At 44.0% G+C, this 24,420-nt stretch overlaps 1 protein-coding gene across 5 annotated transcripts in view; it reads left to right on the forward strand.

Moving 5' to 3' along the window:
- Positions 1-23,523, forward strand: part of fgf13a (fibroblast growth factor 13a) — a 756,986-nt gene extending 733,463 nt beyond the window's left edge. For all 5 annotated transcript variants that reach the window (XM_072595622.1, XM_072595626.1, XM_072595623.1 and 2 more), the window contains 2 exons: positions 1,305-1,503; positions 21,817-23,523. In XM_072595622.1, coding sequence (XP_072451723.1) covers positions 1,305-1,503; positions 21,817-21,950 — 333 coding nt within the window. In that variant the 3' untranslated portion in view covers positions 21,951-23,523. The remainder of the gene's footprint in view (positions 1-1,304; positions 1,504-21,816) is intronic.
- Positions 23,524-24,420: the final 897 nt, after the last annotated feature.

The raw sequence follows: 24,420 nt of genomic DNA on the forward strand, positions 1-24,420 counted from the left end.
GCTCCAGAGCTATTTTTCCAATTTCCTGACCCCAAGGTGAGTCGGTTAGGTGGTGCTTAATGTCGTCTCCAAAAACTAACCCTTTAAGGTTAACCTACGACAAGAATTATAACTATGACTTTACCCACCACCCAGCTGCTCATCGATTCTGCCCAGTAGGATGCCGGGGGAAATGTGCGGGAAGAGCTGTGGGGTCAGGTTGAGGGTAGGGACTTGGAATGGCAGTTGTATCCCTTCACTCTCTAACTTTAACAGTTGTGTTTCCCCATCTTTTAGGCGGTATTATCAAAGTTTATTGAGAGGAATCTCCTTTGTGGAATTTCAGTTCTTCAATATCCTGTTAATGTGTTAGGACCTGAGTGACTGACTATTTTTTAAAGAGTGTTCTTGTTGATTCAGATAGAGCTTGGGATAGACAATTATCAAGCTGGAACTGAACCAGATATCCAATACTTCTGGTGTGGCTCAATAGTTTCCTGGAGTGTCCAGCTCTCCCCCTGAATGGGAGAGATAGGAAACCATCCCACCCAGTGGTCATTGGGTTTATACCCTGGGTAGGTAAGAGTAAATTTGAATGGAAGTCTGAACTTAACACAATGTGTGCACTTTGCTGCCTCCGTGTCATGTTCAAATGACCTGCTTAATATGGGATGGGAGTCACATACAGTCCAACCCGATAATGGTCATAAAGTTCCCTGTCCTGAGGATATGAATGAACCAGTTGGGTTTTGTAAGAATCCACCAGTTTTTACAGTCATTTTATTTCAATTTATAAATAATCTCTTTTATTATTTGCTGTGGTATATGATTTAGACAGTTGGTTTTAATAAAGTGATAACATAAAGAGAGAGATTGCATTCATGTAGAGCCTTTCAAATCCCCACTCCATTCCAGTCGATGTACTTTTAATATGTAGTAATTATTGTTACATCGGTACATGCAACAGGCAACCACCAATCAGCAAGGTTGTTTGGAAGAAGTGGATGCACAGCCAGGGAGACCAGAATGATACAGATACATGAATCACAGCAGGAGGCCATTCAGACCCTCAAAACTACTCCTCTGTTTGAGAAGATCACAGCTGATTTGATTGTGACCTCAATACCTTTCTGCCTGCTCCCCGCCTTTAACTCCCTCATTCATTAAGAATCTATCCAGCTTTACAAAGGATAAAGGATTCACTGGTTCAGGGAATTCATTCTGTGGTTGCATCCCTGTAGAGCTCGGATTTGAATGAGCATCCTCCCTTAAAGAGTAGCAACTTAATGATTATTGTGTTTTTTTCCCTTTCTTTCTGTCACCAGGAACACTTCACACCAGAATGCAGGTTCAAGGAATCGGTATTTGAAAACTACTATGTGACCTACTCATCCATGTTGTATAGACAGCAACAGTCTGGAAGGGGCTGGTACTTGGGACTTAACAAGGAGGGCGAAATCATGAAAGGAAACCACGTGAAGAAAAATAAACCAGCAGCTCACTTCCTCCCCAAACCATTAGAAGGTAATCACTCAACAAAATTCTTGGTTTTAACTTTCATTGTAAGCACCTGGAAACAGGCAAGGCAATTAACCAGAGATCAGGTTCATCTATAATCTGGTTGATATTTGTTGAAAAGAATGATTGAATATTGTAGAGATGCTATGGGAGCTACAGTTAAAAGGAGCTCTATGCTAGCATTCTATTAAAGTCTTAATTATCTGTTTGCTTCCGGACATCTGTCTGCTTCCTCTTCCAATCCAGACCCTACTCCTTTTTAAAATCACGGAGCACGTTGCACCCCAGCAGTCACAAGCAATAAGCTGTTTCCATCTCTAATGCGTTGAAATGTTTTGTCTGCATCCCCCCACCTTCTTTGTGTGGTAATCTTAAATTAATAATCCATCAGTACAGACAGTCGGACACATTTTATCCTCTCAAATCCATCCTTTATTTCCAAACATTTCCATCCTCGAGGGAAAAGGAAAGTCTCCATTTGTCTTTACACTTTTGTCCAAAATTCTAAGAATTGGGACAAGGGGACATATCCCAACATTCGGTGAAATTGTGGTCAATCTGTGTCCTAATGGCTCTGCATTCAACCCCTATCCCTTCATATATGCAATTGGCAAAAATCTATCCATCACAGATTTAAGACTAGATCTAGCATTAACTGCAGTTAGCAAAGGAGAGTTCCTCTTCTCCCACAATGTCGTGTGTGTGGAATTGTTTCTGAGCTGCATTTTGAAATGACTGTCTATCATTCTGGCGAAACTTGGCTGGAACTGCCTCTTCATGACTCACATATCGAGCTTCAATTCTGAGAATCATCATTTTCCACTTACCATGGCTCAAACAACTCCAATATCATGAGGATACCAAATTCAAAGTCCTCTTTGCCTTGTTTTCAGCACAGAATTTTAAATTAGTTTCCCTCGAGCAAGGGATTGATTGTTGGGGGTTAACGAAAGAGCAAGGTGCTCTCTAAGTCAGTAACAATCAAGATTTGGAAACAGATTTTTGTTTCTTCATTGTCACTGGGTCAAAATCCTCTCAGCATTTTGAGTCTATCTACTCCAGGAGGTAGACCGAAAGGTGACAGTGTTGCTCTGGGCCCAGATCCCACCCTGAGTCCATTCTCAGCCCCAGGCCCAGCTAGAGATCAGCAGGTGGACCCCTGACCCCTGACCAGAGCACTGCAGCACACCCGCTCTCAGCGCCCCTGGGTAATTGAGACCTGACCTAGCCCCCTGTGCCTGATAACATATGTACTACAGCAGCTCAAGAAGGCAGCTCACCACCACTTTCACCAGGGCACCTGGAGCAGGACAATAAATGCTGGCCTGGTCAACGATGCCCACACCTCATGTGAGAGAGTGGAATGAAACCAGAGATGGACTCTGGATAGTGTGAACTCACTGGGCCAAACAAGAATTGCTTTGAAGGACCAAATGACTGCAGATGCTGGAATCTGTCCTGAAAACAACAAATGCTGGAGATCTCAGCGGGTCAGGCAGCATCCATGGAGAGAGAGCAAACCTCTAGACCTCGTGCCTGACCCACTGTGATCTCCAACAATTGCTTTGAATTTCTCAAAACAGTAACTGTAGCACCTCCTGCCTTCCCCCACCTTCAAAATAGGAGCAGGACGTTGGCTGGTTTGGCTCAATCAAAATGAAATGCTTTGAGAAGCACTAAATGTCATTCATTTCCTCACTTGCTCAGAGTGATTAAAGTAGCTCACTTATATTCCACGTCACTTGATCTGCTGTCGGTCTGATTGATGTTCTCACTAACTACTAGGAATGGAAGTGAATTACTGTAACATTTTGTGGGATATGAGGTGTTCCCAAATAAATGGAAAAGGTTTGACAGGTACTGAGCGGGTTAGACTAAGGAGCGCCAATGGATATTATCTATCTGAACTTCCAGAAGGCCTTTGACAAGGTGCCATACAGGAGGCTGCTGAGTAAGGTAAGAGCCCATGGTGTTAGAGACAAGGTGCTAGCGTGGATAGAAGCTTAGCTGTCTGGCAGAAAGCAGAGAGTGGGGATAAAAAGGTTTTTTTTCAGATGGCAGCTGGTGACAAGTGGTGCTCCGCAAGGCTCAGTGTTCGGATCACAACTTTTCACATTATACCTTTAATGCTCCAGATGAAGGAACTGAGGGCATTCTGGTTAAGTTTGCAGATTATATAAAGATAGGTGAAGGGACAGGTATCATTGAGGAGGCGGGAGGGTACAGAAGGATTTGGATAGGTTAAGAGAGTGGGCAAAGTGGCAGATGGAGTACAATGTGGGAAAGTGTGAGGTCATGTACTTTGGTAGGAAGGATAGAGGCATGGACTATTGTCTACATGGGGAGAAAACTCAGAAGTCTGAAGTGCAAAGAAACCTGGGAGTCCTAGTCCATGATTCTCTGAGGTAAACATGCAGGTTGAGTTGGTAGTTAGGAAGGCAAATTCAAGGTTGACATTCATTTCAAGAGGACGAGAATATAAAAGCAGGGGTGTACTTCTGAAGCTTTATAAAGGCCTGGTTGGACCAGATTTAGAATATTGAAAGCAATTTTGGGCTCCTTGCTTGTGGAAGGATGCACTGGCCCTGGAGCGGGTCCAGAGGAGGTTCATAAGAATGATCCCAGGAATGAAAGGCTGTGAGAAATGATATTTATTTGGAATGTTGTCAATGAGGAACATTTGAGAACTCTGGGACTATACTTAATGGAGTTTAGAAGGATGAGGGGGAATCTAATTGAATACTGAATGGCCTGGATAGAGTGATGTTGGGAAGATGTTTCCATTGGTAGGAGAGAGAAGGACCTGAGGGCCTTAGAGTAAAGAGAAGACACTTTTTAGAATGGAGATAAGGAGAAACTTCTTCAGCCAGAGATTGGGGAATGTATGGGGTTCATTGCCACAGAAGGCAGTGGAGGCCAGGTCATTTAGTATATTTAAGACAGAGATAAATGGTTTTTGATAGTCGAGGGGATCAAGGGTTATGGGGAGAAACTTATCAGCCATGATTGAATGGTAGAACAGACTCAGTGGGACGAATGACCTGATTTCTGCTCCTATGTCTTCTGGTCTTATGGTCTTATTTTCACTGAACCCACGTTGGACCGCAGTGTTCTGCATTCAGCACCTCTGCAAGTTAGATTTCAGAATTTCAAAATATTTGCAGTGAATCTTTCTGTTCAAAGAATGAACATGTTCTTGCTCAGCACTTTCCATAAACTCATCATCTCCTAAACTTCTTTAGTTCAATTTTGCTGTCCCTGCTATAGGATAGATATGAAACTTGAAAGGGGTCAGAAAAGATTTACAAGGATGTTGCCAGGGTTGGAGGGTTTGAGCTATAGGCAGAGGCTGAATAGACTGGGGCTATTTTCCCTGGAGCATCAGAGACTGAGGAGTGACCTTATAGAGGTTTACAAAATTGTGAGGGCCATTGGTAGAGTGAATAGTCAAAGTCCTTTTCCAGAGAGTAGCAGAGTCCAAAACTAGAGGGCATAGGTTTAAGGTGAGAGGGGAATGAATTAAAAGGGACCTAAGGGGCAACCTTTTCACACAGAGGGTGGTATGTGTTTGGAATGAGCTGCCAGAGGAAGTGGTGGAGGCTGGTACAATTGCAACATTTAAAAGGCATCTAGATGGGTATATGAATAGGAAGGGTTTGGAGGGATATGGGCCGGGTGCTGGCAGGTGGGACGAGATTGGGTTGGGATATCTGGTTGGCATGGACGGGTTGGACCGAAGGGTCTGTTTCCATGCAGTACATCTCTATGATTCTAAAACCAACTTGTAGTTAGTCACTTTTCTCATGCAGAGTAGGTTTCCAAACACCACCTCATTAACATTTATTTGAGCTGATGAGTTACTCTGCCTTCTCAGTGATGTTGCTTAAGATGTTTAATATTAGTCAGAGAGAGTTCCCTGCCCTCTCTCAAGCACAGAGATGGGATCTCCTACCAGCACAACAACAACTTGCATTTATCTAGCACCTTTTGATGCAGCAAAATGTCCCATGGTGCATCCCATGGGAGCATTACCAACTTGCTGTTGGGACAGTTGGTTCAATGTTCAAGCCACGGAGGGAATTGCAGAGTTTGGGGCCGAGATCAAGGGCAAAATGGCCTTGGTCTGTGCACCAGTTAAAGTCCGGGGTCCATAGAGGCCAGAATGAAAGAGGCCCAGGTATCAGAGGGGAGAGGGGATGTCTCATGTCACACTGATTGGCATGGGGAAGATCATGGAGGAAATTGAAACAAGAATTCTTTATTTGATAAAGAGCCAATGTAGGTCAGTGAGGATTGAGGTGAGAATTAGGATAACATCGGATTATTTAATTAAGCTGAAAGTTAAATAGAGAAAAAGTGAGAAGTCAGGAGCTTTGGAATTGTTGAACCTGAAGGTCACAAAATCTTTAGCAGCAGCAAATCTGAGGCAGTGTCGAAATATTTAAAACCTCCTCAGACAGCACCTTCCATTCAGAAGGACAAAGGCAGCAGATACATGGGAACACCACCCTGTCCGATCCACTCACCACCTGACTTGGAAATATATCACCGTTCCTTCACTGTCACTGAGTCAAAATCCTGGAAATCCCGGCTTAAGGGCATTGTGGGTCAACCCACAGCACAGGGACTGCAGCGGTTCAAGAAGGCAGCTCACCCCCACCTTCTCAAGGGGCAACTAGGGACGGGCAGTGAATGCTGGGCCCAGCCTGTGATGTTCATGTCCCACAAATGAATAAAAATATGCTAAGAAGATGGAAGGTGATAACTTTGGTATAGGTGTGGATATGTGGTTAGAACATATCTTCAGAGAAAACGTAACAGCACAGTTGTGATTTCAGTTGATTCAGATTTTTGATTTTTTGGTTTTAAATGTTCTAATGATTAGTTTATTGATCTTATTGTCATTTGGCCTTGAGAAGGTGATAGTACATAGAGCATGTACTATCATCTTTGTGGGCGGCACGGTGGCACAGTGGTTAGCACTGCTGCCTCACAGCGCCTGAGACCCGGGTTCAATTCCCGCCTCAGGCGACTGACTGTGTGGAGTTTGCACGTTCTCCCCGTGTCTGCGTGGGTTTCCTCCGGGTGCTCCGGTTTCCTCCCACAGTCCAAAGATGTGCAGGCCAGGTGAATTGGCCATGCTAAATTGCCCATAGTGTTAGGTAAGGGGTAAATGTAGATGTAGGGGTATGGGTGGGTTACGCTTCGGTGGGGCGGTGTGGACTTGTTGGGCCGAAGGGCCTGTTTCCACACTGTAAGTAATCTAATCTAATCTAATCTAAACGTTACAACGCAGTACAGGCCCTTCGACCCCTGATGTTGTGCCAACCTATGGAACCAATCTGAAACCCATCTAACCGACACTATTCCATTTTCATCCATATGTTTATCCAATGACCATTTAAATGCCCTTAAACTTGGTGAATCTACTGCTATTGCAGGCAGGGCTTCCCACATCCATACTACTCTGAGTAAAGAAACTAACTCTGACATCTGTCCTATATCAATCATCCCTCAATTTAAAGCTATGCCCCCTCGTGCTATCTATCACCGTCTGAGGAAAAAGGCTCTCCCTGTCCACCCTATCTAACCCTCTGATTATCTCACATGTCTCAATTAAGTCACCTCTCAACCTTCTTCTCTCTAATGAAAACAGCCTCTAGTCCCTCAGCCTTTCCTCGTAAGACCTTCCCTCCATACCAGGCAACATCCTAGTAAATCTCCTCTGCACCCTTTCCAAAGCTTCCACATCCTCCTTATAATGTGGTGACCAGAACTATATGCAGTTCTCCAAATGCAGCTGCACCAGAGTTTTGTACAGCTGCAGCATGATCTCATGGCTCCGAAACTCAATCCCTCTACCAATAAAAGCTAACACACCGTAAGCCTTCTTAGCAACCCTATCAACCTGGGTGGCAACTTTCAAGGGTCTCTCTGCTCATCTACACTACCAAGAATCTTCCCATTAGCCCAGTACTCTGCATTCCTGTTAGTCCTTCCAAAGTGAATCACCTCACACTTTTCCACATTGAACTTCATTTGCTACCTCTCAGACCAGCTCTGCAGCTTATCACATCCCTCTGTAACCTGCAACATCCTTCGTCATTGTCCAGAACTCCACTGACCTGACTGTCATCCACAAATTTACTAACTCATCCTTCTATGCCCTCATCCAGGTCTTTTATAAAAACGACAAACAGCAGTGGACCAAAACAGATCCTTGTGGTACACAACGAGTAACTGAACTCATGTGATGGGCTGCAGCATTTTTTTATTCACCATAGTTGAGATCTGGGGGAGAGTTTGGAATTGTTTGTTACAGTGTAGGTGGATCGCATTGTCATCCTTATGCTAAGTAACACCATGCTCTGAGTGATAGTGAATACGTGCATTTGATTTTGGTCTGTTGCTAGCACTGGTGGTTGTGAAATTGTTAGGATCAAAAGAGCCGGAGATACCCAGCACCAAAGCTGCCAAGCATTCGAGGGCATTCTTTATTAAAAATGAATCTGCAGACTGTAACAGATTCCTAACTTCTGGTTTAAGTGTGTATGGCAACTCCAAAGAAACTGAATGTACATTGCCCTTTCCAAAACACTGTACACTCGGGCAGCTTTACAAAGCTCTGCCTTATACAATGGTCAGGTTATCATTGGATTTCTCCAATTTTGTCTTCCCTTCCTCTGTCCTTTATCTTCTGTATCTGTCATTGGACATTAGTCTTGAATGTTTGAATGTTACTTTCTTGACGTATTTGTGAGCTTGAGTGGTGCTGCCAAGCGATGAAGGCTGCCCAGCCTTGCTCCTAGTGAGCCTTATGTTTCAGTAGAGAAGAAGATGATGGTACAGGGAGAAAGTCTCATAATCCAGAGGACTTGGCTCATGGTCTGGGGAAGTGGGTTCCAATCTTACCAAGGGCAGCTAGTGAAACTTAAATTCAGTTAATAACTAAATCTAACTTGTCTCTTATAATGGTGACCATGCTGACTATGTTTGCTTAATGTAAAACCACATCTAGGTCACTATGTCCTTTACAGAAGGAAATCTACCATCCTTACCTGCTCTGGTCTATGTGTGACTCCAGACCCACAGTAATATAGTTGACTGTGAAATGACTGAGCAAGCATTCATGGGAAATTAGGAAAGAACAATAAATGCTGGCCATCCCGATGACACAATACCCCATGAGCTATATACATGACATATCTTTAAAAAAGTATAGTTTATGTCCCAGGTGCATATTGAATGCCAATGTCATGGATGTGGGGTATATGTGACTAATGTATATGGAGCATGTCCTGAGATGTTGGTGCTCGGTATCCAACATAGAGGTCTTTCAGAGAAAGCAGCAAACTGAAGGCACCAGATACCTGCTTGGACTTCCACATTGAGAGTTATCAATATGTTGTTAGTAAAATAGAAAGCTGAGTCATCATGAGGCAAGATGTGCTTAACAATTGTTAATCCCTTTTATTGGCATTTTGCCATCTCCTAGTGAGAAATGCACCAAACCAATTGTCAAAAGTATAAAAGATGGGTGTGTTGGCCCTGATATTGAGATGAGCCTCGCTAGTCTTCTTGTCCAACTTTGCCACACATCTCCCCATGAGCCATGTCACTCAGACTTCCACTAGAACATAGAACATAGAAAAATACAGCACAGAACAGGCCTTTTGGCCCACAATGTTGTGCCGAGATTTAATCCTAATGTAAAATATAGTAACTTAACCTACACACCCCTCAACTCACTGCTATCCATGTGCATGTCCAGCAGTCGCTTAAATGTCCCCAATGACTCTGCTTCCATCACCACCACTGGCAACGCATTCCATGCATTCACAACTTTCTGCATAAGAACCTACCTCTGACGTCTCCTTAATACCTTCCTCCTAATATCTTCAAACTATGACTCCTCGTACCAGTCAATCCTGCCCTGGGGAAAAGTCTCTGGCTATTGACTCTATCTATGCCACTTATTATCTTGTACACCTCGATCAGGTCACGTCTCTTCCTCCTTCTCTCCAGAGAGAAATGTCTGAGTTTATTCAACCTTTCTTCATAAGACAAGCCCTCCAGTCCAGGCAGCATCCTGGTAAACCTTCTTTGCACCCTCTCCAAAGCCTCTGTATCTTTCCTATAATAGGGCAGAACTGGAAGAAAGTGAGGACTGCAGATGCTGGAGATCAGAGCTGAAAATGTGTTGCTGGAAAAGTGCAGCAGGTCAGGCAGCATCAAAGGAGCAGGAGAATCAACATTTCGGGCATAAGCCCTTCTTCAGCAATACATTTTTCCAGCAACACATTTTTCGACCAGAAATGGACACAATATTCCAAGTGTGGTCTCACCAGGGACTTGTAGAGCTGCAGCAAAACCTCACGGCTCTTAAACTCGATCCCCCTGTTAATGAAAGCCAAAACACCATATGCTTTCTTAACAGCCCAATCCACTTGGGTGGCATCTTTGAGTGATCTATGTACTTGCACACCTAGATCCCTCTGTTCCTCCACTCTGCCAAGAATCCTGTCTTTAATCCTATATTCAGTATTCGAGTTTGACTTCCAAAATGCATTACTTCACATTTATCCAGGTTGAACTCCATCTGCCATTTCTCAGCCCCGCTCTACATCCTGGTAGGTAAAACAATGACTGCAGATGCTGGAAACCAGATTCTGGATTAGTGGTGCTGGAAGAGCACAGCAGTTCAGGCACAGCATCCAAGGAGCTTCGAAATCGATGTTTTGGGCAAAAGCCCTTTATCAGGAATACAGGAATATAGCTCTACATCCCGTCTATGTCGTGCTGCAGCCTGCAATAGCCCTCGATACTATCAACGGCACCTTCAACCTTTGTCTCATCTACAAATATATTAACCCACCCCTCAACCAAGTCATTTATAAAAACTACAAAGAGCAGAGGCCCAAGAACAGAGCCCTTGGGACCCCACTCAACACTGACCTCCAGGCAGAATACTTCCCATCTACAACCATTCTCTGCCTTCAGTCAGCCAGCCAATTCTGAATCCAGACAGCCAAATCTCCCTGTATCCCATACTTTCTGACTTTATGAATGAGCCTACCATGGGGAACCCTATTAAATGCCTTACTGAAGTCCAAATACACCACATCCACTGCTCGACCTTCGTCGACCTGTCTGGTCACCTCCTCAAAGAACTCAATAAGATTTGTGAGGCATGACCTTTCCCTCACAAAGCCATGCTGACTGCCTTTAATCACACTGTGCTTTGCCAAATAGTCATAAATCCTATCCCTCAGAATTCTTTCCAAAACTTTGCTGACCACAGATGTAAGACTGACTGATCTGTAATTGCCAGGGATTTCCCTATTCCCCTTCTTGAAAAGAGGAACATTCTCCTCCTTCCAACCCTCCGGTACGACTCCTGTGGAGAATGAGGAGGCAAATATCCTCACCAGTGGCTTAGCAACCTCCTTTCTCACTTCCTGGAGCAGCCTAGAGTCTGTGCATTGTGTTTCCATTGGTGTAGCTAATGTCTCTAATGGATAATCAGTCTTTTTCCAAGGGTGGAAATGTCAATTACTTGGGGACGTAGGTTTCAGGTAAAAAGAGCTACGTTTAAAGGAGATGGATGAGGCAGGTTTTTACACTGAGGGTGGGAAGTGCCTGGAATACACTGCCAAGAGAAGGTAGTGGAGACGGATACAATAGCAATATTTACAAGGCACTTTGACAGATACAGCAACAGAGAGATACGGACCGTGTAGAGGCAAAAGGTTTTTGGTTCAGAAAGGCATCATGTGTCAGTGCAGATTTGGTGGGCCGAATGGCCTTTTCCTGTGCTATACTATTCTTTTGTTTCTTTATACCTCCATTTGAAAAAGTAATGTTCAGTCAAGTTTATATTTGTAACAGACATTTTCAACGATCCTGCTCTTCAATATTTATTCACCATATTGAGTTGCCATAGTGTTCTCAGGAATGCAAAAGAATAAATTCAACTGTCAGCTCAGATCCCCATGAACTAACATGTAAGTAAGATTTATATCGAAATTGCTAAGTCGAAACAGGCCATTTGACCCAACAAATCTCTGCAGGCCTTCATTCTCTGCTCAACCCATTCTTGTAATCTGATTCCTTGCTCATTCCCAACAAGCAACTGATGTAGCCTTTCCTCAGCCCAAGCTAATGACTGGCTTGATATAAAATCAGATTCTACTGTTGCCTCTGTTGAAGCAGGCCAGTCAGCCCCTTAAACACATTCTATCATACCATTAGTTCGTTGTCAGTCTATACCTTACCTCTGCCCATCTGCTTTGGTGCCATTAACCGTATCCAACCTAAATCTTCCAGACAAAAAATTCACGACACAATTAGACAGCATGACAAATGAGGAAAGAATAATAAAGCAAGGAGTCGTATGTTTGAAGTCGTTACAGTTTTGACCAAATTGAATCCAGATAAACTGTTCCACTGGGTCAGAATTTGAGCGTAGGGGTTATTTTGATAAAATAAAGACATGAATGATCTGGATGAAGGGACTGTGGGCATTGTTGCTAATTTGCAGATGACACAAAAGTAAGTGGAGGGATAAGCAGTACTAAGGAAGTGGGAGGTTGCAGGAGTTGGACAGGTTGGGAGATTGGGCAAGATGGAACACACTGTGGGAAAGTGTGAGATGATGCACATTGGTAGGAAGGAAGAATAGAGGTGGAGGCTATTTTGTAAATGGGGAACGGCTTCAGAAATCTGAAGCTCAGAGACTTTGGAGTCCTTGTTCAGGATTGTCTTAAGTTTAACATGCTGATTCAGTTGGCAGTTAGAAAGGCAAATGCAATGATTTGTTTTGATTTGATTTATTATTGTCACACGTACCTAAGTATAGCCAAAAATGTTGTTTTGTGTGCAGAACAGGCAGATCGTAATATACCATGATCATAGGGTAATTGTACAGAGCAAGGAATATAGAGTTACAGCTGCAGAGAATTTGAATTTGAATTTGAATTGAATTTATTGTCACATCTACCAAGGCACAGTGAAAAGCTTTATCTTGTGAGCAATACAGGCCGATCACAGAGTTAAGTAGCATAGATAGTAAATAATTGGGAAACAGCGGCAAAAACACAAACACAGCTACAGGTCAATGCTAACAGTTTCTGAGTCCATTCAGTATTCTAACAACAGCAGGGTAGAAACTGATGTGAAACCAGCTGGTGTGTGTTCATGATTCTGTACCTTCTCCCCGATGGTAGAGGTTGTAGAAAAACATTGCCAGGGTGGGATGGATCTTTGAGAATGCTGGCGGCCTTTCCCTGACAGCGGGCCTGGTAGATGGATTCTGTAGATGGGAGGTTGGCCTTTGTGATTGTCCGGGCTGAGTTCACCACTCTCTGTAACCATCTTGAATGGTACACTTGCCATACCAGGTAGTGATACATCCAGACAGAATGCTCTTGATGGTGCACCTATAAAAGTTGGCAAGAGTATTCGCCGTCATGCCAAATTTTCTCAGCTGCCTGAGGAAGAAGAGACATTGTTGGGCCTTTGTAACCAATATGTTCACATAAAGAGTCCAAGAAAGCTTGTTGTTGATGACCACTCCCAGGAGCTTGACACTCTCCACTCGTTCCACGTCTGTGCTGTTAATGTGTAGGGGGCATGTGTAACATCCAGCTGAAAGTTAGATTAGATTAGATTAGATTACTTACAGTGTGGAAACAGGCCCTTTGGCCCAACAAGTCCACACCGCCCCGCCGAAGCGCAACCTACCCATACCCCTACATTTACCCCTTATCTAAAACTACGGGCAATTTAGCATGGCCAATTCACCTGACCTGCACATCTTTGGACTGTGGGAGGAAACTGGAGCACCCAGAGGAAACCCACGCAGACACGGGGAGAACGTGCAAACTCCACACAGTCAGTCGCCTGAGGCGAGAATTGAACCCAGGTCTCTGGCGCTGTGAGGCAGCAGTGCTAACCACTGTGCCACCGTGCCACCTAAAGTCAATAATGAGTTCCTTGGTTTTGCCGGCGTTGAGAGCTAGGTTGTTCTCAGTGTACCATTTTTCCAGGTCTTCCACCTCCCATCTGTAGTCTGTTACGCTGCCATCTGAGATTTGACCGACTATGGTGGTGTCATCAGCGAACTTGTAAATGGCATTAGTCTGGTATTTGGTGACACAGTCATGGGTATACAGTGAGTACAGTAGGGGACTGAGTACACACCCCTGGGGGGGGGCTCCAGTGTTGAGTGTTAGTGAGAATGAAATATTGTCCCCAATCTTCACTGATTGTGGCTTGTGGGTCAGGAAACTGAGGATCCAATTGCAGAGAGTGGGGCTTAGTCCGAGATCAATAAGTTTAGTAATCAGTCTCGAGGGGATAGTAGTGCTGAAGGCTGCACTTTCGTCAATGAGGTGGATTCTTACGTAGCTGTTCTTGGTGTCAACATGTTCAAGGGAGGAGTGAAAGGCAAGTGATGTGGCATCTGATGTGTATCTGTTGGTCCGATAGGCAAATTGGAGTCGGTCAAGAGTAGTGGGGAGGCTGGTATTGATGAATGACAGGACCAGCCTTTCAAAGCACTTCATGACCACTGAAGTTAGGCCCATTGGGTGGTAGTCATTGAGACATGCTGCATGAGTCTTCTTAGGCACAGGGATGATATTGGTCCTCTTGAAACAGGCAGGGAGAGTGGCCTGCTGCAGGGAGAGGTTGAAGATGTCCAAGAAGACCTCTGCCAGTTGATCTGCACATGCTCTGAGTGCATGGCCTGGTACTCCGTCTGGTCCCATCACCTTCCTTGGATTCACACGGAGGAAAACTGATCTGACCTCTGATGCAGTCACTGTTGGGATAGGTTCGTCAGGACTTGTCGGCATAGGTGTTACCTCTCTGCCGAAATTCTGCTCAAAGCGAGCACAGTAGGTGTTCAGATGATCTGGGAGGGATGTGTCATCGTCTGCCATCTCGCACTGTCTCTTTTTAGAACCTGTGATGTCATTCAGTCCTTGCCATAGTCGCTGGGTGTCTGTCTGGTCTCTAGTTTGGATCAGTATTGGTCCTTAGCTGTCTTAATGGCTCTGCGAAGGTCATACTTGGATTCCTTGTATTTAGTGGATCTCCTGATCTGAAGGCCACATGCCTGGTTTTCAGCAGGTTCTGTATGCCCTGATTTATCCAGGGATTCCTGTTGGAGAACACCCGGATTGACTTCCTCTGTATACAGTCCTCCACACACTTGCTGATAAAGTCTGTGACGGTGGTGACATACTCGTCCAAGGTACCTGCAGCCTGTTTCAACATGGTCCAATCAGCCAATTCCAGACAGTGCCAGAGTTGATCCTCTGCCTTCTCCGACCAGCACTGGACCTGTATCTGGAGTTTCCTGCTTGAGCTTTTACCAGTAAATTGGGAGAAGGTGCACAAAAAGCAATATCAATGTTAGATTAAAAGTTGAGGTGTCCATTCAAAAGTCTAATAACAGTGGAGAAGAAGCTGTTCATATACCTGTTGGTACGTGTTTAGGCTTTTGTATTTTCTGTCTGATGGAAGGGATTGGAAGAGATTGTAACTGGGGTGGGTGGGGTCTTTGATAATGTTGGCTGCCTTTCGGTAGCAACAAGAAGTCAGATGGAGTTTATAGATGGGAGGTTGGCTTCTTTGATGGTCTGAGCTGTGCACATAATTATCTGCAGTTTCTTACAGTCTTGGGCAGAACAGTTGCCATATTAGGCTTTTATGTACCTGGATAGAATGCTTTCTTTGGTGCATCTGTAGGAGTTGGTAAGGGTCATTTTGGACATGCTGAATTCCCTGACTGTTAGCATCCTTTTCAAAAGGGCTAGAATACAAGAGCAGCAGTATATTTCTGAGGTTGTATAAGGCTCTGGTCAGGCCACATTTGGAATATTGTGCACAAGTTTGGGTCCCATATCGAAGGAAGGATGTGCTGGTGTTGGAGGGGGTCCAGAGGAGGATTACAAGAATGATCCCAGGGATGAAGGGTTTGTGATATTAGGAACGGTTGAGGACTCTGGGTCTGTACTCAATGGAGTTTAGAAGGATGAGGGGGGATCTGATTGAAACTTACAGAATACTGAGAGGCCTGGATAGAGTGAACATGGAGAGACTAGGACCCAAGGGCACAGCCTCAGGGTGAAGGGACAACCCTTTAGAACTGGGATGAATAGGAATTTCTTCAGCCAGAGGGTGGAGAATCTGTGGAACTCATTCCCACAGGAGGAGGCCAAGTGATGACCATGACTCAATTGTTGGAAAAACCTGTTTGGTTCACTTTAGGGAAGTAACTGCCATCTTCACCTGGTCTGGCCTACATGTGACTCCAGACACACAGCAATGACTCTTAATTGCCTCTGAGCAATTAGAACTGGACAATAAACGTGCCTGGCCAGTGACGCCCTCATTCTGTGAATGAATAAAAAGATAGGTTTTTGATTGGTTAAGGATGAAGGGCAACAGGGAGAAGGATAGAGAATGAGGGTTGAGAAACGTATCAGCCATGATTGAATCATGGAGCAAACCCGATGGGCCAAATGGCTGATTTCTGCTCCTTTATCTTATGGTCTTTTAGCACTAGCAATTAATAAATGCAGGAGGAAGATTTTCAATCATATGGCAGTGATATTGTGGAACAGATTACAGCTACAGAAGGTGTAACAAGAGACCTTATTGTTATAACAATTTACATTTACATTAGTATTTTAAAACACCAAAGAATGTTTCACAAGCACAACTTTTAGCACTGACTGACATTAGGGGGAAGGACCCTTGACACAGAGTTGACCGACTGTCTGAATTGGAGGAGAGAGGGAATTGTAGAGTTTAGGACCCAGAGATTTGAAATTATGTCTGTTAATGGTGAATTAGAATCAGTGAAGGAACCTGTTCCAATTCACCATGGTGTGTGAGTTGAGCCACTCCCCTGAGGAACTCCTGCACAAATGCCCTGGGGCTGAGATAACTGGCCCCCAACAACCACAACCATCTTTGTATATGCCAGGTATGACTCCAACCAATGGAGAGTTTGCCTGCCGATATCCATTAATTCCAGTTTTGCTAGTGCTCCCTGATGTCAAGGGCTGTCCCTCTCACCTACCCTCGAGAATGCAGCTCTTTTTAGAATGTAAGAACTAGGAGCAGGAGTAAGCCATTTGGTCTGTTAAGCCTGCTTATCACTCAGGGCTGGTCTGAACCTCAACTCCATGTTCCTGCCTGCTCTCCATAACCCTTCAGCCCATTACTAATTCATCATCTGTCGACCTCCTCCTTCAATTAACTCAAAGTCACAGCTAGGGGAGTGAATTCTACAGATTCATGACCCTTTTGGGAGAAGTAATTTCTCCTCACCTCTGTTTTAAACCTGATATCAGTTACCCTAAAACTCTGACCTCTCATTCTAGACTGCCTCACATGAGGGAACGCCTTTTCACCATCTGCTTTCTCAATCCCTTTTAGCATCTTCTATCTCTCAATTCGATCTCCTATCATTCTTCTCAACTCAAGACAGTATCGGCCTGAACTGCTCGATCTCTCTTCATAAGGCAAGCCCCTCATCTCTGGGATCAATCTAGTGAATCTCCTCTGAATGTCTCCAATACAACTACATCCCTCCTCAAGTAATGGGATCAAAATTGTGCACAATTCTCCAACTGCCATCTCACTGATGCTTTCTGCAGTAGCAACAATACTACTCCACTTTTGTGCTCTATTCCTTTAGTAATGAATGCCAAAATTCCATTTGCCTTCCTTATTACCCACTGAATCTGTGTACTTGTTTTCTGTGGTTCATGTATGAGGACATCCAGGTCCCTCTTCAGTGAGACACTCTCAAATTCATTGGTCAGTGCATTAAGTGTAGGAGTTGGGAGGTCATGTTGCAACTGTACAGGATATTGGTTAGGCCACTTTTAGAATATTGCAAACAATTTTCAAACTTGAGAGGTTGCAGAAAAGATTTACAAAGATATTGCTAGGGCTGGAGGATTTGAGTTATGGAGAGAGGCTGAATAGGCTGGGGTTATTTTCCCTAGAGCATCGGAGGCTGAGGGGTAACCCTATAGAGATTTTTTTAAATCATGAGGGGCATGGATAGAGTGAATAGCCAATGTTTTTTCCCAGGTTGGGGGAGTCCAAAACTAGAGGGCATAGGTTTAGGGTGAGAGGGGAAAGATTTGCCCTGAGGGGCAACTTTTTCACACAGAGGGTAGTACGTGTATGGAATGAGCTGCCAGAGGAAGTGGTGGAGGCTGGTACAATGACAACATTTAAAAGGCATCTGGATGTATATATGAATAGGAAGGGTTTAGAGAGATATGGGCCAAGTGCTGGTAAATGGGACTAGGTCAGATTGGGATGTCTAGTCAGTGTGGATGAGTTGTACCAAAGGGTTTGTTTTTGTGCTATATGTCTCTGACTGTATTTAGATAATAAACTGCTTTTTTATTCTTCCAATCAAAGTGGATAACTGTATGCTTATTGACGTTAAACGTTATGCACCAAATGTGGCCCTTTCATCTAACTTATAAGAAATCTCTTATTTCTTTACTGCAGCTTAGTCTCCCATCCATTTTAGTGTCATCTACAACTTTGGCCATAGTACTTCTGTCCCTGAATCCAAACCATTAATGTCATGGCACCTTGGCAACTAGAAAAAGACCCATTTATCCCGTCTCTGCTCTCTGTTGGTTCACCAATACTATGTCCAAGCTAATAAATTCCCCCCAACCCCATGTGATCTTACTTTGTGCATATACCTTTGATGCAGCACCTTAACAAATGCCTTCCTGAAGTCCAGGTATATTACCCCTACAGGATTCCCATTATCCACATTGTTTGTTATATCTTTGAAGAACTCTAGCAAATTAGTCAAACATGATTTACTCTTTATACAGCAATGCTGTATTGTATTGTATTTTGACTTGCTAACTGTTATTATTTCCTCAATAGTGTATTCTAACAAACTCTGAATGATATACGTTAAACTACCTGCCTATAGTTTCCTACTCTCTGTCTCCCTCTGTTTTGGGATAACAATGTTCATATTGGATTTTTCCAATCCACTGGAACCTTTCCCACATCTAGGACATTTTGGAATATTGTAACCAATGGATCCATCATCTTTGTTGCCATTTCCTGGGGACATGTCTGCTGACACATGATGTCTTCAATCCCAATCATCTGTTCAGTACCTTTTCCCCTAGTAGTGATAATCATTCTAAGTTCCTTCCTTTCTATAACCTCTGCGGTACCCTTTCCTGTTGGGATGGTACTAGTGTTGTCCACCATGAAAAGTGAAACAAAATATTAATTTAATCACTGCGCCATTTCTGTGTTGCCCATTATTAACTCCCCAGCCTCATCCACCAAGGAGCCAATATTGACCATAGTTACCATGTTTAACTGCAATGAGGAGCTGTGTGAACATGGCAGGATGCTGGCAGAGTGGTGGTGTACGGGCTATTGCTGAGTTGTTAAAAGCCTGTTAGCACTGTTGAAGAAGCATTCCATCATTTTACTGATGATCGAAGGCAGATTAATGAGGTAGTAATTGGCTGGATTGAATTTGTCCTGCTTTTTGTGTACAGAACATACCTGGGCAATATTACTCATGTGGGGTGGCTGTCAATGTTGCAGGGCTAGAACAGTTTGGCAATGATGCAGCAAGGTCTACAGTATGTCTTCAGTATTATGTTGGCAGGACCAATAGCTAGATGTTTCCACACTAGGATTGGCCTCTTGCCGGTAATGAGGTGCCTATATCCAGAGGTTTCACAGAGCTGCACATGAGTGGGCTCAAATGACACTGAAATGAACAGAAAATTGTTGCCTTCTGCTGACTCAGAAATCTTATCATTACTTCCAAATCTAGTCTGGAATGTGTTCGGAAAGTGCTTCAGTGGTGCATTCCAATACATAAAGCGTGGTCACCATCACAGAGATTGTTGGCCCAGACTTTACATTAATCAATCTGAAAGCTTTGATCATGTCTTTTTCACATGGGTTTGACTGGCAGAAGGATCGGAGCCAGCCTGGCAGAGGCTGACACTGGCAGCTAGAATGCAGAAGGACAATTGTGTTAGAACAGTACAGCACAGCACAGGCCCTTCGGCCCTCAAGGTTGTGGGATCCTGCTGCATCTCAGTTACAGATTTCACCCAGACACTCCGTCCTTCATTCTCTCTTCTCCTTCTCAAAATCTCACTTCAGTTCTTTGAGATTCAAAGTTTGTGAGAAGATTTGTAGCTCGGGTGCTCATTGTTGTGGTTCTGTTTGCCGAGCTGGGAATTTGTGTTGCAGCCATTTCATCCCCTGTCTAGGTGACATCCTCAGTGCTTGGGAGCTTCCTGTGAAGCGCTTCTGTGCTGTTTCCTCCGGCATTTATAGTGGCCTGTCTCTGCCGCTTCCGGTTGTCAGTTCCAGCTGTACGCTGCAGTGGCCGGTATATTGGGTCCAGGTCAATGTGCTTATTGATTGAATCTGTGGATGAGTGCCGTGCCTCTAAGAATTCCCTGGCTGTTCTCTGTTTGGCTTGTCCTATAATAGTAGTGTTGTCCCAGTCGAATTCATGTTGCTTGTCATCTGCATGTGTGGCTACTAAGGATAGCTGGTCGTGTCGTTCCGTGGCTAGTTGGTGTTCATGGATGCAGATCGTTAGCTGTCTTCCTGTTTGTCCTATGTAGTGTTTTGTGAGTCCTTGCATGGGATTTTGTACACTACATTGATTTTGCTTTGAGAAAATATTTCCAGGATGTGTGTATTGCAGCAAAAGCAAGGGGTGAAACTGTTTAACACTGGGGAATTGTGTTGAGTTCAGGGCATCACGTCTCAGGAAGGATGTGCAGGCCTGAGAGAGGGTAGAGGAAGGATTCACAAGCCTGGTCCCAGAGATGAGGAAACAGAGTGACAAAGACAGATTGGAGAAGTTGGGACTGCCCTCCTTAGAGGTTGAAAGGAGATGTTCAAAATCCTAAGGGATCAAGATTGGCTAGTCAGGGAGAAACAGTTTCCATCTATGGAAGGATTGAGAATCAGAAAGCACTGATCTAAAGGAGGGCAGGGTAGGAGGAAAACCTGTTGAGGGATTAGACAAAGGAGCAGAATTAGTCCATTCAGCCCATCAAATTTGCTACATCATTCAATCATGGCTGATGTTTCTCAATCCCATTCTCCTCCTTTCTCCCTGTAATCCCTGATCCTCTTCCCAATCAATAACCTATCTATATAAGACCATCAATCCATTAGGATCAGGAATGCATTGAATGTGGTGAAGACTTTTCAATCATTGCCACTGAACTAGTAATTCTAAAGATCCAGGTTCACATCTTTTCAAAGTTGAGGTCAGTCATTTCAGCTCCAGGGCACCTCTGCAGGAGTCCCTCAGGGTAGTGTCCTAGTCCCAACCATCTTCAGCTGCTTCATCAATGACCTTCCCTCCATCATAAGGTCAGAAACAGATGTTTGTGCAATATTCATCATCATTCGCTAGATTCTGAAGCAGACCATGTTCAAATGCAACAAGATCTGGAAAATATCCAGTCTTGGGCTGAAAAGTGGCAAGTAACATTTGTAGCACACAATGATCATCTCCAACAAGTGAGAATCGAACATCTGCCCCTTGGCATTACTGAATGCCTCACTATCAACATCCTGGGGGTTACCATTGACCAGAAATTCAAGTGGCCTCACCATTTAAGTACAGTGACCACAAGAACAGATCAAAGACTAGGAATACTGCAGCGAGTAATTCACCTCCTGTCCACCCCCATCTACAAGTCAGGAGTGTGAGGGAATTCTCTCCACTTATCTGAATGGGTGCAGCTCCAAATCCTCAGGCAGCACCTTCCAAACCCATGACTACTTCCACTTGAAGGACAAAGGCAGTAGATACATAGGAACACCACCACCTTTAAGTTCCCCTCCAAGCCATTCACCACCCTGACTTAGAAATATATCGCCGTTCCTTCAGTGTCACTGGGTAATTTGATCTGAGTGTGTTTGAGCTTTGGATAGCCTTTGGAATGGGATTGTGAAGGTTACTTTCTTTCCTGAAGTCAATGTTTCTGGATTGGTTGATTTGCATTGGTTAAAACAGATTATCTAGCAAAAACACCTCACCATTCAGTTGTGTCCCTCCCACACACCTTCATCTCACCTTGAGAATAATCTACTCTGAACTGTTGTTTGTGTTTGTCCAGGTTCTTTATCAATGGCTCTGACATTAATTGTTACCCTGGGTGAGCCAGCAACTCCAGTGTAAAACAGCAGGTACACACACACTTGTCAGACATGTTGACTAATGATAATGTCCTCTTTGATTTTCAGTTGCCCTTTACAGAGAGCCATCACTACATGAGTTGGCGGAGGTTCTGTCCCGTTCTGGAACACCCACCAAGAGTCGAAGTGCCTCTGCAGTGCTAAACGGGGGAAAGACGGTGAGTCAGACTGAATCGACGTAGCTGCCTGGAGGCTCAACCCCTGTCCAGACAAACCACGATACAGATGCCGTCAACATATCACTAGCAGACAGCCTCTTTCTGTTATAAAATGATTCAGGAAACAAGCTACTACTGAGCTGGGTAAAGTCGCACTCCTATCAGCCTCTTAGGTCCTTCTGATTCTTCTGTCAGTGGATAAATTTTAGCCGAGAAAATGCTTGTGCATCTCACCAAACACTGGGACGGCCGATGAAACATCATTTGTGGGATGTGGTGCAATGGAAGGAATGCCATTTTATCCCGTCATCAGATCCGTCTCCGGGAAACGAATCATAACACAATTCGCAACCTGTTCACAAGCTGAAAACAATTTACAGCTCAGCAGTGAACACACAGGCTCACAGGCACACACACACACACACACATTTACAGGCACACACACACACACACACATTTACAGGCACACACACATTTACAGACACACACACATTTACAGGCACACACACACACATTTACAGGCACGCACACACACACACATTTACAGGCACACACTCAGGTGCGCACACACACAGACGCGTGCACACACACACTGACGCACATAGTCACACACACGGGCATGTGTGCACACACGCACACACAGACACAAACACAAACAGACACACAGGCATGCACACACAAACACAAACAGACACACACAAAACGAAGCAGACCATATTTACTCCTGCCAGAGGAATGTAGCCACCTTTGGGTTTTACTAAAGGAACGAGGAATCAGTAAACAGTAATTGCACCCCGTTCTTGGCTCAGTGCTGTTCAGTCCCACTTGATACACTTGCACCCAGTTTCTTTTCTTTAGTCTGATGATAGTGTTTTGCTATACTGCAGTTCTACAGCTTTTTTTATACTCCAACCAACAGTGATAGGATTACTTTCAAAAACTAATCAGGGTTGCGAAAACAAAATAAATGAACAGAATGAAATCAGTGTCTCAGGCAAAGTGGTTAAAAGTGTAACTTAGAGCAATCTTGATGACAAGGGTTTCTAGTTTGTAGTAACAATAACCTTCTAGTGAAACTCTTAGAGTGCAGAAATCCCATCCATTAGCAAAACGCACCCTCGTGACTCGTTCTCACCTTAGGCATTTGCACATTGACCTTGTTGTGGTGGTTTTTACTCTTGAATAAACTGTGGGGTTTTGGGTGACTTCATTTTTATAACAATGTGGAAAGTCTTATTTGTAAGAGTTTGCCAGCGCCTCTGTTCATGTACTGGGCAATGGTGGCGGTTATTGTGACTGAACTTCCCTTTGGGCAGTTTATCCTCAGCTGATCCCAGTACACAGTACACAGAGGTTCTTACTATTCTATCAATTAGTTTAGATTTTTATTTTAATTTCTCTGTTGCATGGGAGAAAGCTGGTAATAATGGAATAGAGTTGCATGATGTAGGATCTGTATTTTAAACATGTTGGATAATGTGCTCCGAACATTACATGGGTTATCAAGTACATGCAGTTTTCCTGCTTCTGTACTGGCCAGATGTTTATTATTTGTTGTATACACCAACAGATGCACTGAATAAAAGATTTCTATGAAGGTCTGTTTTCAGCGTGTCGTCATTTATCTGAGTGCCTTTTATATATGTGTGTGGATTTGTGCATTTGCCATTAGGTTCTTGTTAAATAAAGGGGTGGGTGAAAGGTTATCAAGAGTTGGTAGGAGTTTAGATTTGAGGTTACAATCAGATTAACCAGAAACTTATTGAATGGCAGAGCAGTGGAGAGACGCTGAGGCTGTTTTCCTTGGAGTTTCAGAGGCCAAAGGGTGACCTTATAGAGGTTAATAAAATTATGAGGGGCATGGATAGGATAAATAGATAAGCTCTTTTCCCTGGGCTGGGGGAGTCCAGAACTAGAGGGCATAGGTTTAGGGTGAGAAGGGAAAGATTTAAAATGGATCTAACGGACAATGTCTTCACACAGAGAGTGGTGAGTGTGTGGAATGAGCTGTCAGAGGAAGTGATGGAGGTTGATACAATTGCAACATTTAAAAGGCATCTGTATAGGTAAATGAATAGGAAGGGTTTGGTGAGATATGGGCCAGGTGCTGGCGAGTGGGACTAGATTGGGTTGGGATATCTGGTTGGCATGGACGGGTTGGACTGAAGGGTCTGTTTCCATGCTGTACATCTCTATGACTCAATGGCTGATTAGCTACTCTTGTTCCTGGTCCATCACACCTGGAGTATCATGTGTAGTTTTGGCCTCCTTATTGAAGAAAAGATATACTTGCTGTAGAGGGAGTGCGCAAAGTTTCACCAAGTGATTCCAGAGCTTTCCTTATGAGGAGAGATTGGGCAAACTGGGTTTGTATTCACTGGAGTCGAGTAAGATGGGAGGAGATCTCACTGGAACACGTAAATCTCTGTCAGGGCTGGCCAGACTGGATTCAGGGATAATGTTTCCCATGGTGCCCCAGAACAGAGATGGTGGA

The sequence above is a fragment of the Chiloscyllium punctatum genome, chromosome 25 (assembly GCF_047496795.1).
Source record: "Chiloscyllium punctatum isolate Juve2018m chromosome 25, sChiPun1.3, whole genome shotgun sequence".
Lineage (NCBI taxonomy): Eukaryota > Metazoa > Chordata > Chondrichthyes > Orectolobiformes > Hemiscylliidae > Chiloscyllium > Chiloscyllium punctatum.